The following is a 14176-nucleotide window of genomic DNA, read 5'->3' on the forward strand; positions in this document are numbered from 1 at the left end:
GCCTTCCACAGTGGTCAGAATCTAACGTACAAACATATTCGCCATTGGTTCCACTGTCTGGGATAAAATCTGATCGGCTCTTTGCGGCCATTACAAAGCAGCTCACTTACTCCCTCTCTCTTTAGCAAAAACTTTGGAACCACGAGCCTCATAATAGCGACGAAGATTTCTGGATCGCGTCAGGAACATTGTTACATTTAGCCGTGGCGTAAAATGGGCTATAACGCATACGGGTCCGAGTCGAACGTTCGGCACACCACCAGCTTCTCAGACAAATAGTCACGTCGTTTTTCTGCATGCAGAATGAGAGCAAACCTTGTGGTAAACTAATTTGCAGGTTATCTTTTCACCACTCCAATGTTGCTTTCGGTCTTGGTTCCAATATTGGAACCAAGACCATCGTTGTTCTCCTGACAAAGCGTGCTTAATGTGTGTTTCGGTGGGAGCTATTTTAAGGGATCCCGTCTTGATCCGTCTGTTTTTCAGGACATTGATGCCGCAAGTAACGTGCTGTTTTCCTGAAAAGTGCCTGACGACGATTCCACCAGCGATATGCAGTCATGTCCACAACCTTACTGTTACTCACCATGCAACGCAGCCCAAAGGTGGAAGGTCACCAACATCCAAAGTGCCATCCTTGCAGGTAATTAATGGTGAAATGAAGAAGAGCTTCACGATATTTGAGATAATCTTCAGGACTTGTAGCCTCTCGTGTATCAGATCACACCCCGGAGATTCCCCTAACAATAACAAACCTGTAAGACATAAGAGAGCCAAAACCCTCCTTTCGTCGAAACCTTAAAACAGATGTGAGCTGTCGCGCAACCGCTGATGGCTGATACACGGCCTCTTTCAGAGATGAATGAGCATTTTCTGCATTTTTTTAGGTCGTTTTATTTGCAGTCTACATAACAGATGTTAAGCGAATTTAAAATGTAAGGTTAAGTCAGGAGAGAAATCGTCAGTGAACGTCAGTGGAGGGCAGCGAAAGCGGAAGGTCAATTGCGTCACCGGGGCAGGCGTACGCATTCCCTGCCGCGACGGTGACGCAACACATACTATATAGGCTTGACCATCATAACGACCCGTTTCAGTGAGTAGGCGCCTCCCTGGAATTCCGCCCAGTAGACGCCATCCTGGTAGCGACTGCGGTAGTGACCGCCCCGATACCACACGCCGTTCAGGTTGGAATGGGCGCAAGTGTGGTACCACCAGCCTCCTTTCTGGTAGTGCGCGCAGTTACCTGCGGACGACAGCGACAAGAAACTAACAAACACCCAAATTCGAGGCTATACGGATGTGACGGCAATGTGAACCTGTGTAGCTGTCTCTGTCGCGATCCAGAGTGGTGAAGGCCTTGTTGTTGTGCCACGACAGAGAGTCGCCCGCGTTGCCCCGATACTGACCCAACCGCAATCTGTACCAGTCACTCTCTGACTCCACCCGGAAGCTGTCGTACTCGGCGAACACCCGTCGACCCTGCCAGTCGTCCAGAACCACCCGCAGCTTGTATTTGGCTTGTTTGGTCAGCCAGTAGAGGTGCTCCAAGCCCAGCCAGTACTCCCCATCTAGGTTCCCAAAGCCTTGCTGCAATACATCGTAAAGATTGATTTGACCAAATTCCAACAGAGTGAACTCTTCTACAACGAAACCTACGTGGCCGAAAATACCCCCTAGTGTGAAAAAATCTTCATGCATAAAACCATTACCACTTTTCTGCTTCCCCTACAACGAAAAATCCACCTGTTGCGTTATACGAAATCTTTTTCTCTGCCCTTGCCTCGCAACGAGATTCACTACAATGAAAACAAGCCTTGAGCAAAAGTCTAATCCAACTTCAGCCTACAGCGACTCCTACTGCTTAGCTTGGAAACGGCAACGGCATACACCACAGTGGCTTACACGTGTGCAGTAGTACAGGAAGTATTTGTTGTTGTTAGTTTCAGACACAGCAGGATCGTTGCATTGCTAAAATAGCTACAGAAACAGACCTTTGCAGACCAAGGAGTGAAGAAAAGAAAAGCTTTAACTCTTGAAGACAGGATAAAAGTAATAAAAATGAAAGATGGAGGGAGCAAAATAAAAGACATTATGCAAGAAATTGATGTAAGTGAAAGTGAATGCTGATTGTAAATTTCGCTTTCCCTTTTTTTTCTTTCTACGCTGAAGTGTCAAATGTGTATGGTCATACTTATGCACTATTGGAATACAAATAAAGACTACACATACGTTTGCGTGTGTGTAGGTGTGTGTGTTTACATCTGAGATAAATTTGCTATAGTGAAAAGTCCCCTGTTGTGAAAAATTTCTTGCTGCAAACATGATTTCGTTGTAGAGGATTTTCACTGTAAACAAATGAAATCTATGGTAGACCGGTGGAAAGTGAACTACGGCGAAATAATATTTCTGACTGCTTTGTGCATTTAAATGTGTAAACTTTTGGTCCCCATAAGTAACCATGAAGTAAATTCTTCAATGGCGTAATGTCACCTTATACTGCTCCCAAGTCCTGAAGAAATTGACGGAGCCATCCTGCCTCCGCTGGATGACCGTCCAGCCTCCCTGAGCTTGATTCTGTTCACACCAGGCCTGCAGGAGTCGGTTGGCGCTCTGCAAGCGCAGCAGGTAGATGCCGCTAGCCGTCTCACCCGATTCCAGCACGTCTTTGCAATCCCGCCACGGCCCTGAGTCACAAAGGACGAGAAAGCGGGCTCAGCCCTGTGGTTTTTTTTTTCAATGTCATCATTCACTTCCATGAAGAGTGGAGAAGAAAGAAGAACAGTTTGGTATGAGGGAATGCGCTGATGTATACACCAAGTCACGTCTCACACACAAATGCCTAATGATCATTCCCAAGGTGAATCCGAGGCCATTTTGCTAGTTAATTTCAAACATTCTGATAAGGGGTGGACGCCGCCATTGACATTGTTTTGGCATTCCCAGAGAGATAGGACGCTCCGCAAAGCAGGTCACTGACTCCATCGGCATTTGCCGCTCATGCGAGTGCTAACATACATCACGGTAGGCAGACAATAAGCTTTGAGACATTCAACCAATGTGCACGCGCACGCACGCCATGATGAGCAACAGCCTGACACGGAGGCATGCGACGCACTTTTGCAGCCTGTTAACTATCATAGCTCACGCGTACCGTTTTAAAGTGCTTCCCTCGGCCCTCTAGATTCCCATTCTTCGCCGTGCCCTCTGTGAATTGTACACAAAACAAACTGAATGAGAATAATGATAACGATAAAAGATATAACGCAACAGCTCTGATCACAAGCTGTAATTGCAGACTGCTGAGCACTAACAACCTCCGGTGATGCAGGTCACTCGCCAACCGTAGGTTAAAGATTTACCCGCTTTATTTTTTATTTTTAATACTTTTTATGAAAATAAGACTGTTAGGATGATTAGGGTGCAGTGTATAGTAACACAAAAAAATAAATTACTAACATGCACAAAGACACACAAATCGTTGTTTGGTTTTTTTCTCCTCTATGCGATCGACTTGGGACCAGTCTGCGATCTACCGGTCGATCGCGATCGACGTAATGGGCACCCCTGTTTTAGAGCATTCATTATACGCTTCCTAGGAATATATCCCAGCAGCCCCCATTCAAGTACAACAATTCTTGTAAGACTGCTATGACGGTGTAAAAACTGTAAAACCGTGTAAGATTGTACATGCCTGGGGTCTTGGTGACAGGGGAGCTAATGACAGGCTGAACGGTCGAAGGACTGGCGGTGGTGCTGGGAATCAGAAGCGCTCCCAAAGGGTTGTCTTGTTGTAGAGCACTCTGGTCCCTTTGAAGAGCGTTGCTGATTTCTGAACTGTCATTAAGCAGCGCAGCTGGGCGGCTTTTTGGCGAGTCCGTTAGCACCTGTACAGGGGAAAAATAAAAATAAAAATCATTGGAATTGATATGATGTAAAGGCTGAGTGAAATATGACAGACCACTTTCTTACCAGGTCGGACTGGGGTTCATCCTTACATTGGCATTGATTCTCCAAACGGGCAATCAATTGGCTTTGGGAGCTCATCATGGACGTGAGCGTTCCATATTTCTTCTCCAGTTCCCGGAAGTTGCTGGACACCTGCAGCGCCTGATGGTGATTCCGGCATCCAGATTAGATGTTAGCAAGCTTTTTTAAGATGATGTGAAAAAACAAAAATGGGAAGATTACCATCGAAAACGTGAACGTGTACACAGATACATTCAGCGAAGTCTCTGTAATCTCTGTTAATAACCCAGGCCAAACTGAGCGCCTTTAAAACAAACAAAAGGTAGCCTAACATTTTTCCTTTTTGGGTGGTGGTCACCATTTTTGTTCAGTATAATATCTAACTGAGTATTTGACATTTTTTGGCTGGGCTTATTCAGTTCAAACCATTCCTCATGGAAGGATTGAAACGGAAAAAAAATATACGTGCAGCGCTGTAAAAAGATCAATGATGACTGATCATTTAAGGTGGATAAAACTCTATATTTGATATTAAAAAAGCAAGAATGTGTTAATTTCATCGTAATAATTTATCAAAGTCAGTGAACTGGCCTAACACAGTTACATTGTGGCCCCCGGCCATCGGGCCACTTTTAATGTCGAACTCTGTCATGTTCCACAGAACAATAGGTGAACTGCAAACTGCGGGTGTTGACTCTGCTCACATGCGTTGTCGCGTTAAGCAGGAGGCTCTCCACCCTGCGTTGCTCCAAGGCCTGGTCCTTCTTGTGGATGAGCTCCTGCAGCAGCTGGCTGTAGAGCTGAGCGATGCGGGCGTTCATGCCGCTGCTCTCCTTGCGCAGGATTCTCATTTCCGTAACGAAGCCGCTCTCCTGCCCCAGCAGCGTCTGCAGGCTCTCTAGCTGCTCCTGCTGCCGCTTCAGCTCTGCCCGCAACGCAGCCACCTCCGACTGGTTGGCAGCAGCGGCCTTCGTGTCCAAGCACAACGCTCCGGATAGTTTCTGCTGTGGAACGATGAACGTATACGAGCAGCGGCCCGCTTTGACATCTGAGGAACTCGGTGGATGCTCCTCATTGGTCTGTCTTATGGATCCCAGGCCGTTGACCCACAGCAGGTTCAGACTTAATGCCAAAAGAATCAGTCCTATTGCTGTTGCGTGCGTCATCTTTGAAGGAGAAAAAAAGTGATTAGGGGTCTTTGTACTTGATTGTACTGTATTTATATTTAATACGAAGTAGCGATTCAATTGCAACACCAAGTTACATAGCAGGAACGACACTACACATTGTGCACTTCCGGTTTCCTCCCACATTCCAAAAACATGCATGGCAGGCTAATGGAAGACTCTAAATTGTCCCTAGATGTGATTGTGAGTGCGAATCGTTGTTCCTATACGTCATCAGGTGCTACAGTTCATCATTCAAACAAACTAGTGGCCAACGTATGCCTTTTTTTTGTTGTTTTATTATCACATATTCTGCCCGGCAACAAATGTGACTCAAGCAGCTCTGTCCATTTATGGTTTTCTTGAAATCTAAAAAGCCTATTGATTCGAGTGCTAACAAACACTTCCACATGCCTTGTGGTGACCACATGTTTCCTTGCAAGGTGACAACAAACAACAGTGGCAGAGATTTAGTGACGAGTGCGTCCAGAATCAACACCCACCTCCATGTTGCAGTCAGCTGGATGCTTTGTCACAAAAGGCACGGTCAACGTCATAAACGCAATAATCACACAAACCCTTCACCCAAAAAGTCCACATGTGAACCCTGTGATTTATTTTGATGAGGAAACTACTTTCATTTCATTGTACTAGCGTATCGATATGAGTATGATTCAAAATGTATTTTCAAATAAAGAGTTATTTTCAAAATATGAGAAAAGAAATAATGAACAGAAAATAATTACAAGTGAAAAAGAGTATAAATAAAAGAAAAACGATTTCATTGAAATAAAATTTAAAAATGTTTGTTCATATGTTTAATGTGTCATGACTGCATATCATGTTGAATAAAGATTTTAATGTGACACTTCCTTTTTGGGACACTAAGGTCATCTGTATCATGTTAAAATAATTTTAAAATATACAGTATATATTGACCATGATCTACAAATAAAAGTGTAATAAGAATCCTCTTTGGGGGTTAAGCATGTTCTGCCAAACATTGAACATGAAGTACTATAATTCGTTCATTGCTGAGTAATTCAAAACTTACTGTGGTCGTTGGTTCTTCAGATTTCAATTGCTCGAATCCAGACAATCCTCCTGAAAACGGTTTGATTTTCTCAGTGAATTGAGAAGAGTGTGATCCAAGGGGTAATGTGGATAGATGGGTTGAGGGAGAATGACACCCAGCAGCTCGTCCTGCAAGCCCCTTGTTTGTGTGCAGAGGTCACGGCCTGTACAGGATGTTGAATGAAGGAGAAGGATAATTACAAAGAATGTATGCATGCAAAATGACACCTCCTCCGAGCTGCATCCTTACTGGAGGAGTTGTGTGATGAGTCTCCTCCCTCAACATAAACCTGAAAGGCTGACACACACTAGAATTCCTTTGATGCAGCAGTCTGATCACATTTTTTTTTTGTAGTTGAATGTATACTGATATCTAATGTATTTACTCGGCTATAGAGTTGAGTAATTTAACAAAAAGCAAAGATATATTTCGTGCAATATTACACCAACACTTGCGACTATGACTTCTACTACACCTAATAATAATACTAATACAGTACTACTACTAACAATAAATAATAATAATGTGTTAACAATTGTCAAATGTAATATGAATGTATTGATTGAAAAGCCCGTCATTGGTTATAAGTCAGAGACAATACATTTACTAATAAATTAGGAGAATGTGTTTTGTTAGAAACAGGAAGAAGAATAAAATAAATGTTATTTACAGTCAATATTCATTCTATCACTATTCTGGTTCGCATAAATCTATTACAAATGTAATGTACTGTATTTTTCGTTTGATTTTTTTTATTACTTTAGTTTTATTTTACCCGGAAGCTTATTATCGTAACACTTTTCTTTCACATGAATACGTGTTTAAACCACACTGTATTGTAGCACTAGCGTATTAATCGACAATGATAACACACACATTATAGTATTTTGACAGCAAAAAGTCAAACATTGGTACAATTAGCTAAGCGATAGCTTAGCTTTAGCTAGGAAGTTTACCGATACGCCAAAGTGCAAACACGGAAATATTAACAGGTAGCACACAGAAGAACCATGTGGACGGAACGGCGAAGGAAAACTCTGTTGCGCTGTCGGAATTATTCGTAAAAAACAAACAAAGCAAAAAAACATTGCCGATATGATCGTTGTACATTCAGCTTGTTAAAAAGTCAATTATATTATTTGGACTTGAACTGTATATTTCGCGTAATCATGGGCAAATCAAAGGTAAGTAGTCTCCTTCTCATGTTGTAGCATATTAGCTCTTGAGTTGGCTGTACGTAAACTAGGATATAATTAAGTCTACACTTGTATACTAAACAAGACATGCTTGTAAACCTCTGTTGGTAATGTATGATTGCAGTTACATGCTTGGCAATTTTAATATCGTGCTACTGTTAAACCTGTAGCGAGGTCTGCCTGGCCTAAAGGCCTTACTTGTACGCAGCTGAATCATTTAAAAATGATCATTATGCTTAGTTGTGAATCGTTTTCTTTTTAGACCAAGAACCAGAAAAAGTCCCGAGTAGAAGCCCACCAAGCGGCCGAGGAGAGGTACCGATCCGTCCCTCACTCGTTTGTCTTCCATCGAGGCCAAGTGGGCAAAAACGTGTCTCAGCTCATCACGGATGTCAGGAGGGTCATGGAGCCCTTCACCGCACAGCACTTAAAGGTTTGACTTGCTTACATTTGCATCTTCGATGAATGCATCTTTGCATTTTAATCATCGAAATGATCATCGCTTGAACCAGGTCAAGAAAAAAAATGTGCTCAAAGACTTTGTAGCTGTGGCTGGACCTATTGGAGTGACACACTTCATCATCTTCAGCAAGACGCCCAGCTGTATTACTATGGTGAGAGGACACAAAACACACTTGCTGTGAATTGAATAATGGCAAAATTGAACAATAGGATGTCGTAAGAAGTTGCAGGGAAACGGAATACATGTCTTGGCTGCGAAATGTAAGAGATATTTTTGTGCATATGTTGTGGAGAAAGTAAGAAAAACATCTGTTTGGTTAAAAATTCTGGTATAAAATCATTTAAAACAATGTAATTCAGATTTTTGTTTCAATGTGACTGTCAGAATAAAACGTTGCTCCTCTGCATGCTAATTTTATTTTTTTTAATTAATATTTATTGTTGTTGTCATTCTCAGAGGTTGGCACGACTACCAAAAGGGCCCATGCTCTACTTCAAAGTGCTCAAGGTAAATCTTGTGTGTGCCTTAACCATGAGAACAACAAATGGACCGGTGCAAGTGATGACACTTTTTTTCCTACTTGATTTCCAAGTGATGTTTTTCAAAGTAAACGCACTGATGCACGTGACTGTTCATTTTGAATTCATGTTTCACTTGCATTGGTATAAAAAAAAAAAGCTGATTGTTGTCACCGTCGCAGTACACGCTCATCAAAGACGTGGTCTCGTCTCTGAAGAAGCACCGAATGCACGGGCAACAGTTCACGCACCACCCGCTGCTCATCCTCAACAATTTTGGATCGGACGGCATGCACATCAAACTGATGGCCACCATGTTCCAGAACATGTTCCCCTCCATTAATGTGCACAAGGTATGATCCTTCTTTTTGTATCGATTAAAACTTGCTGACTAATATGATGAAAGTATAGTCTTCCGAGTCCCACTGTGAAGATTTTTCCAAAAGTAAACGCTTTCTGATTCCTCAGCCCAACATTCAATTGAGCGTGGCGGTTTTAAAGCGGACTTCTTACGAGGACTGACCATTTTCTTTCTCACAAGGTGAGCCTCAACACCATCAAGAGATGCGTGCTGCTCAACTACAAACCGGAGACACAGGAAATCGAATTCCGCCATTAGTACGTTGAACACACTTCTCTTCATAGACTCAACTACTGTATTTACTCACGGATGCTCAATATCTGTACCTCATGTGCACTTTTCTTTGTTAAATACGTTTTTCTTTCAATGGGATAATGCTTGAGCAAATTAGTCACTTCCTCCTCTGTGAGCAGAGGTGGGAGGGGTGAGCAGTTGCACACACAGTGGGGACGGAGGGAGCAAGATGAAAGAGCTATGGCCCAACTATGGTAACACAGACGATGGAATAAAAAAAAAAATCACCTTTTGGGGAGACAAGCTTTTCAATGGACAGCGTGGCAGCCCAGATGATGACAAACTGCGGACTTGACTGCTCAGTGATGCATGTTCAAAGTAAACGCACTGATGGGACGCCCCACACCTGATAAATCACAGACAATATTCTGGCACGTCCCAAAACCAACGGCAAATTTTCCCTGGTTGTCATGCCCCACAGCAGCCTGAAGGTGGTGCCAGTGGGCATGAGCCGCGGCATCAAGAAGCTGATGCAGGAGAGGTTCCCCAACATGAGCAAGTTTGAGGACATCAGTGAACTGATGGTGAAGTAAGAGGACTGCGTTTGGGATCGAAAGTTTCATGCTAATGGGACATTCAAGATAAATGACGTAAAAAGGGGGTGGTTGATTTGTATCTGATTCAGTTTATCACTGTTCCCAGAGGGGCGAACCTTTCAGAAAGCGAAGCGGAGCAGGACGGCGAGCACAACATCACCGAGCTGCCGCAGGTGTACTCGGGCCGTGGCAACATGACGTCGCAGCAAAGCGCCGTCCGTTTGACCGAAGTATGCCCGCGCGCACTCGAAAAACACTTTTTAGCGTCAATGCCAAGACTGTCTAATTCGGGATTTTGTGTGCGCAGATCGGGCCTCGCATGACTCTACAGCTGATCAAGATACAAGACGGAATATCGAACGGGAACATCATGTACCACGCCACCAGTAAGTGCCGTCGGCCGTCTCGGATCCGCCTGCTAGTTTTGGTGCAGAGGATGACAACGTCTGTATGAAATCTGTGATTTCTCTACAAGTAAACGCTTACTGATGCACTTCCGAGATGTTTCATGTGGGGGAGGAGCCGAGGGAACGTACCTATTTCAAGTGAAATTCTGCTCGCAGTCTTCAAGACGGAAGAGGAGATCCAGGAGATCCTGCAGAGGAAGGAGGCTGAGTTGAAGTCCAAACAGGAGCGCCGGAAGAAGCAGGAGCTCAACGTCGCTCAGAAGAAACTGAAAAAGGAGGCGCACAAGTACGTTATGTGGGGAATCGATACTCTCCCAGAATCAGGTGTCTAGCGCAGCGTGCTGGGATCTGCCACAAAATTTCGCAAGGAGCCGAGTCTTGGCCACTTTTTTTTTTTTTTTTTTTTTGCGGCGGCATCATTGTTGTTGAAATCGCTAAACTTGGAGTAAAAAAAAAAAATATTGGCCTGGTTTCACTGTGTGTTTACCCTGCTTTTTGAACATTACCTGCAAACAGGAAGAAGTGCCTAGCAGGCATCAAGAGCAAAGTAGATGACGAGGACAGCGAGGTGGAGGATCCTGGCGCGCAGGACGAGCGAGCGGCAGCCGTGGAGTCAGACGACGAGGCCGAGTACTATCGGCAGGCTGTTGGAGAGGAGCCAGATGAAGGTTAGTAATCATCGCACTAGAATGTGCGCTCTCTTTTGAAGAGTCATCTCACCAAACTCTTCATCTTCAGATATGTTCCCCGGAGCCAAGAGGAGGAGAAGCAAAGACGGACCTCAAGGACCTGCCAAAAAGATGAGGAAGCTCTCTGCCAATAAAACATTCGTCCAAGATAAAGGCATTAAAAGAAGTGTACCAGGAGGACAAAAGGATAAAGCAGCAAAGAAATTTGGAAAGAAAACATTTGGAGAGAAGCCGTCACCTGGAGGAAAGCCATTCAAAAAGCAGCAGCAGGGCGGAGAAAATAGATTTGGCAGCAAGAAAAAACGGGGAGACAACAAGAGAACTTTTAGTGGAAAGCTAAACAAAGGCCAAGCGTTCCAGCGCAACAGTCAGAAGAGCAAAGCGTCCGCGAACAAGAAAAGTGACCGAGGTGCAAAGCAAAGCTCCAAACACAAGAAGAAAAAAGTTTGAGCACTTTTGAACTGCTATGCTGACTGACTGTCTGAGAAAAGAAAAGCAAGATTGAGCTTATTGCTTTTAGTTTTTTTCCTTTACATTTATGGAAATGTTTATTTCTAATAAATTGTTGAAATTATTAACTCAATGTGTGTCCTTTGTTTCAAATAATTTCACCATTGTGTGTTTCTGTTAAAGACTACACAATATGTCTTGTGATCATTACTCAACTTCAATGACATGACACATTTGAGCGACTGGGGTCTCGACCTACGTTTCGAGGTTAAGAGCTTTGAACAACACCCTGTGAACTAGTTTTCTCAGTGGTACTCGATTCGTGACGTGGCACAAACGACACAGTTCCCACCTTAATCGTTTTTCTTTTGCTTGATTTATATTATTGGTTGGGTTTACTGCTGCATTAGCGGAGCATTGGCTCCAGCGTGTACGTTCATGTTACGCCGCCGCCATCGGAACACAATACCGTCGTACCGAGGAGCTTTTATTCTGAATTTCATCTACCGGAAGAGATGTCACAGTCTGCCTCGCGCTTTTCCGGTCTTTGCGGTGCTGAAGCTAAGCTAGCCGATCGCTCGGGATGCCGTCGATTGAATTCGACGAGTGAGTGTTTTCTTCTAGAAACGTCTAATTTCTGTATTTCCCACCCCAATAACATACTTCCATTTCCCCCTCAGCTCCAAGCCCAGCTGGGCCGACCAAGTCGAAGAGGAAGTTGATGAAGGTAAAACGCGCTCGCTCGCACCGTTAGCACGGTAGCGCGCATAGTTGGAACTGTGCTGACTGAACGAGGCCAGCTCGGCGTCTCCACGTGCTTGACGCTAAGCTATGCGTGCACACTTTTTTCCCCACGGGAGAAAGTGGTTTACACCCCTGTGGGGAAAGTTTTTACTCGTGAAAGTGGCACATTTAACGCGAGTAGAGGAGCAGGAAAAATCGGTGACATATGCTTGTGACGTAATGTAGGCTAGGAGGAAGCTAACCGGCCAGCATCCACTCAATAGTATCCAATGCTACGAAATAGTTTTTGGATCATAGTTTGTGGTATATGTATGGTTTAAACCATAAATAAAAGTAATGTCAGACTGACATTTGTCATTTTGACAGGAACGCTTCCACCCCCCAAAGAAACCATCAAAGGAAACATCAAAACTATTACAGAGTATAAAATCGACGACGATGGAAAGAAGTTGAAGGTAATTCGGATTTGTCTTTCAGCACCGCTCAACCAAAAGTGACATGAACGTAATTTGTTTGTAGATTGTGCGTACGTTCAAGATCGAGACCAGGAAAGCTTCCAAAGCGGTGGCGAGGAGGAAGGTGGGTTTTTGAATTAGAGTGAAGTGGAAATGAAGCACAGGTAACTTCTTCTAAACTTCCCTCTCACCTCCAGAACTGGAAGAAATTCGGCAACTCTGAGTTCGACGCCGCGGGTCCGAATGTGGCCACCACAACCGTCAGCGATGACGTCTTCATGACGTTTATCTCCAGCAAAGAAGTGAGGACCGTCTCTCACTCTGAGGAAATTCAGTGGGACGGCTCTGACGAGTACCTCCTCATATTTTCCTCCAGGATCTGAACGCCCAAGACCAGGATGAGGACCCCATGAACAAACTGAAAGGACAGAAGATAGTGTCTTGTCGTATCTGCAAAGGCGACCACTGGACTACCCGCTGTCCCTACAAGGACACCCTGGGCCCCATGCAGAAGGAGCTCGCCGAGCAGCTCGGCTTGTCCACCTCAGACAAGGAAAAGCCCGCCGGTTCAGGTACTGAGAGAGCATCTCGCACGAACATTGGGACATTTCAGATACATTCAAGTCAACTTAATTGTCAAATAGGGGCAATTTGGAAGTAATTCAAATTGGAAGTATGGAAGGTATCTTATTCAGGCATCAATATAAAATTTTTGTTTATAAGTGGAGCTGCAACCATTAACAATAACCAGTACTGAAATATTTCTCATAACCCCACAAGGAGTAGTTTCAATTGCATGATTGGGGGGAAAAATAAGGTTAAGAAAATAAACATGTCACACAGTCAAACATGAATTCTAGCAGTCACTCAACACGCAGTTAACAGCCAGGAGACTGTTGAAATTGGTCAACAGTGGCTTAGCCAATCAGGATGCAGACCACAATGCACTGTTAAAAAAACTGCACTAAAAGAATCTGTGAAAGGTGAACCGTGTTATAGCGAGGGTTCACTCTACAAGCAATATCTGACTACTTTGTAAAATGTTTTGTGTCAAATCAGCCGAGCCGGAGCCCATGCAGCCTGCACAAAGCAAGACTGGCAAGTATGTGCCACCCAGCCTGAGGGATGGGGGCATGCGCAGAGGTGAATCCATGCAGCCTAATCGCAGAGGTGAGGTCAAGATTGGAATTGAAAAAAAATCCCATGTGTTCCCATGGATACTAGTAAAAAATCCAAAACACGTCTGTAGCCGACGACAACGCCACCATCCGCGTGACCAACCTGTCCGAGGACACACGAGAGACAGATCTGCAGGAGCTCTTCAGACCCTTCGGCTCCATCTCCAGAATCTACCTGGCCAAAGACAAGAACACCGGGCAGTCCAAGGTGAGCTGTTAAACACTCGCCACATGAATTCGCAACAGAACAGAACACGTAAACCAAACGTGCGCATTGGTCGCAGGGCTTCGCGTTCATCAGTTTCCATCGTCGCGAGGATGCGGCCAGAGCCATTGTAGGGGTGTCAGGATTTGGATACGATCATCTTATTCTCAATGTTGAATGGGCCAAGTAAGTCGACTCAGCTATTAATGTCCGTCAAAGGTTCAAAAGTGAACAGACTGACCTTGGTTTGTTTTCTCTTTGCAGACCATCAAACAACTGAGAACTTCAGAATATTCCAGCAAATGGCCAGATTTGATCACTCTGCTAAAACATGGCTGTTGACCAGAATAAAGAGAATCAATGTCACTTTGTTCGCCACTCGTTTCTTTCTTAAAAGGAGAAGTTATGCAAGAGTCAGCTACTTTACACTATATGGTGCGTGGATACAAATACCCCCACACCATGTCGGCAGT

General features: G+C 44.2%; 3 protein-coding genes across 3 annotated transcripts; 2 read left to right on the forward strand and 1 right to left on the reverse strand.

Annotated features, from left to right (window-relative positions):
* Positions 1-896: 896 nt before the first annotated feature.
* Positions 897-6346, reverse strand: angptl6 (angiopoietin-like 6). Its single transcript, XM_086133075.1, has 7 exons — positions 6187-6346; positions 4671-5132; positions 3970-4107; positions 3692-3884; positions 2491-2684; positions 1317-1587; positions 897-1243 (listed from the first exon to the last, which is right to left on the reverse strand). The coding sequence occupies exons 2-7, from the start codon at positions 5130-5132 to the stop codon at positions 1059-1061; spliced, it is 1443 nt and encodes a 480-aa protein (XP_085989201.1). The 5' UTR covers positions 6187-6346; the 3' UTR covers positions 897-1058.
* An 850-nt stretch (positions 6347-7196) lies between these two features.
* Positions 7197-11254, forward strand: ppan (peter pan homolog). Its single transcript, XM_086133912.1, has 12 exons — positions 7197-7391; positions 7666-7836; positions 7916-8017; positions 8323-8373; positions 8567-8737; positions 8926-9002; positions 9461-9568; positions 9682-9805; positions 9883-9961; positions 10139-10268; positions 10499-10650; positions 10721-11254. The coding sequence occupies exons 1-12, from the start codon at positions 7377-7379 to the stop codon at positions 11119-11121; spliced, it is 1581 nt and encodes a 526-aa protein (XP_085990038.1). The 5' UTR covers positions 7197-7376; the 3' UTR covers positions 11122-11254.
* A 378-nt stretch (positions 11255-11632) lies between these two features.
* On the forward strand, positions 11633-14069 carry eif3g (eukaryotic translation initiation factor 3, subunit G). The gene is made up of 10 exons (XM_086133965.1): positions 11633-11727; positions 11802-11848; positions 12232-12320; positions 12385-12444; positions 12518-12622; positions 12697-12892; positions 13380-13490; positions 13570-13706; positions 13783-13889; positions 13968-14069. Exons 1-10 carry the CDS (start codon positions 11705-11707, stop codon positions 13981-13983), a joined length of 891 nt encoding a protein of 296 aa, XP_085990091.1. The 5' UTR covers positions 11633-11704; the 3' UTR covers positions 13984-14069.
* The last annotated feature ends 107 nt before the right edge of the window (positions 14070-14176 follow it).

The sequence above is a fragment of the Hippocampus guttulatus genome, chromosome 16 (assembly GCF_054856545.1).
Source record: "Hippocampus guttulatus isolate MCC_2025c chromosome 16, RoL_Hgut_1.0, whole genome shotgun sequence".
Classification (NCBI taxonomy): Eukaryota; Metazoa; Chordata; class Actinopteri; order Syngnathiformes; family Syngnathidae; genus Hippocampus; species Hippocampus guttulatus.

Coding starts and splice junctions, on each gene's coding strand:
- angptl6 (XM_086133075.1), bottom strand. CDS start 5,132: ATGACGCACGCAACAGCAATAGGACTGATTCTTTTGGCATTAAGTCTG. Junction 3,885..3,969: donor ATGAACCCCAGTCCGACCTG/GTAAGAAAGTGG, acceptor TCCCCTGTACAG/GTGCTAACGGACTCGCCAAA. Junction 1,244..1,316: donor CGACAGAGACAGCTACACAG/GTTCACATTGCC, acceptor TGTCGTCCGCAG/GTAACTGCGCGCACTACCAG.
- ppan (XM_086133912.1), top strand. Junction 8,018..8,322: donor CGCCCAGCTGTATTACTATG/GTGAGAGGACAC, acceptor TGTCATTCTCAG/AGGTTGGCACGACTACCAAA. Junction 8,738..8,925: donor CCTCCATTAATGTGCACAAG/GTATGATCCTTC, acceptor CTTTCTCACAAG/GTGAGCCTCAACACCATCAA.
- eif3g (XM_086133965.1), top strand. CDS start 11,705: ATGCCGTCGATTGAATTCGACGA. Junction 12,321..12,384: donor ACGATGGAAAGAAGTTGAAG/GTAATTCGGATT, acceptor ATTTGTTTGTAG/ATTGTGCGTACGTTCAAGAT. Junction 13,491..13,569: donor CATGCAGCCTAATCGCAGAG/GTGAGGTCAAGA, acceptor ACACGTCTGTAG/CCGACGACAACGCCACCATC.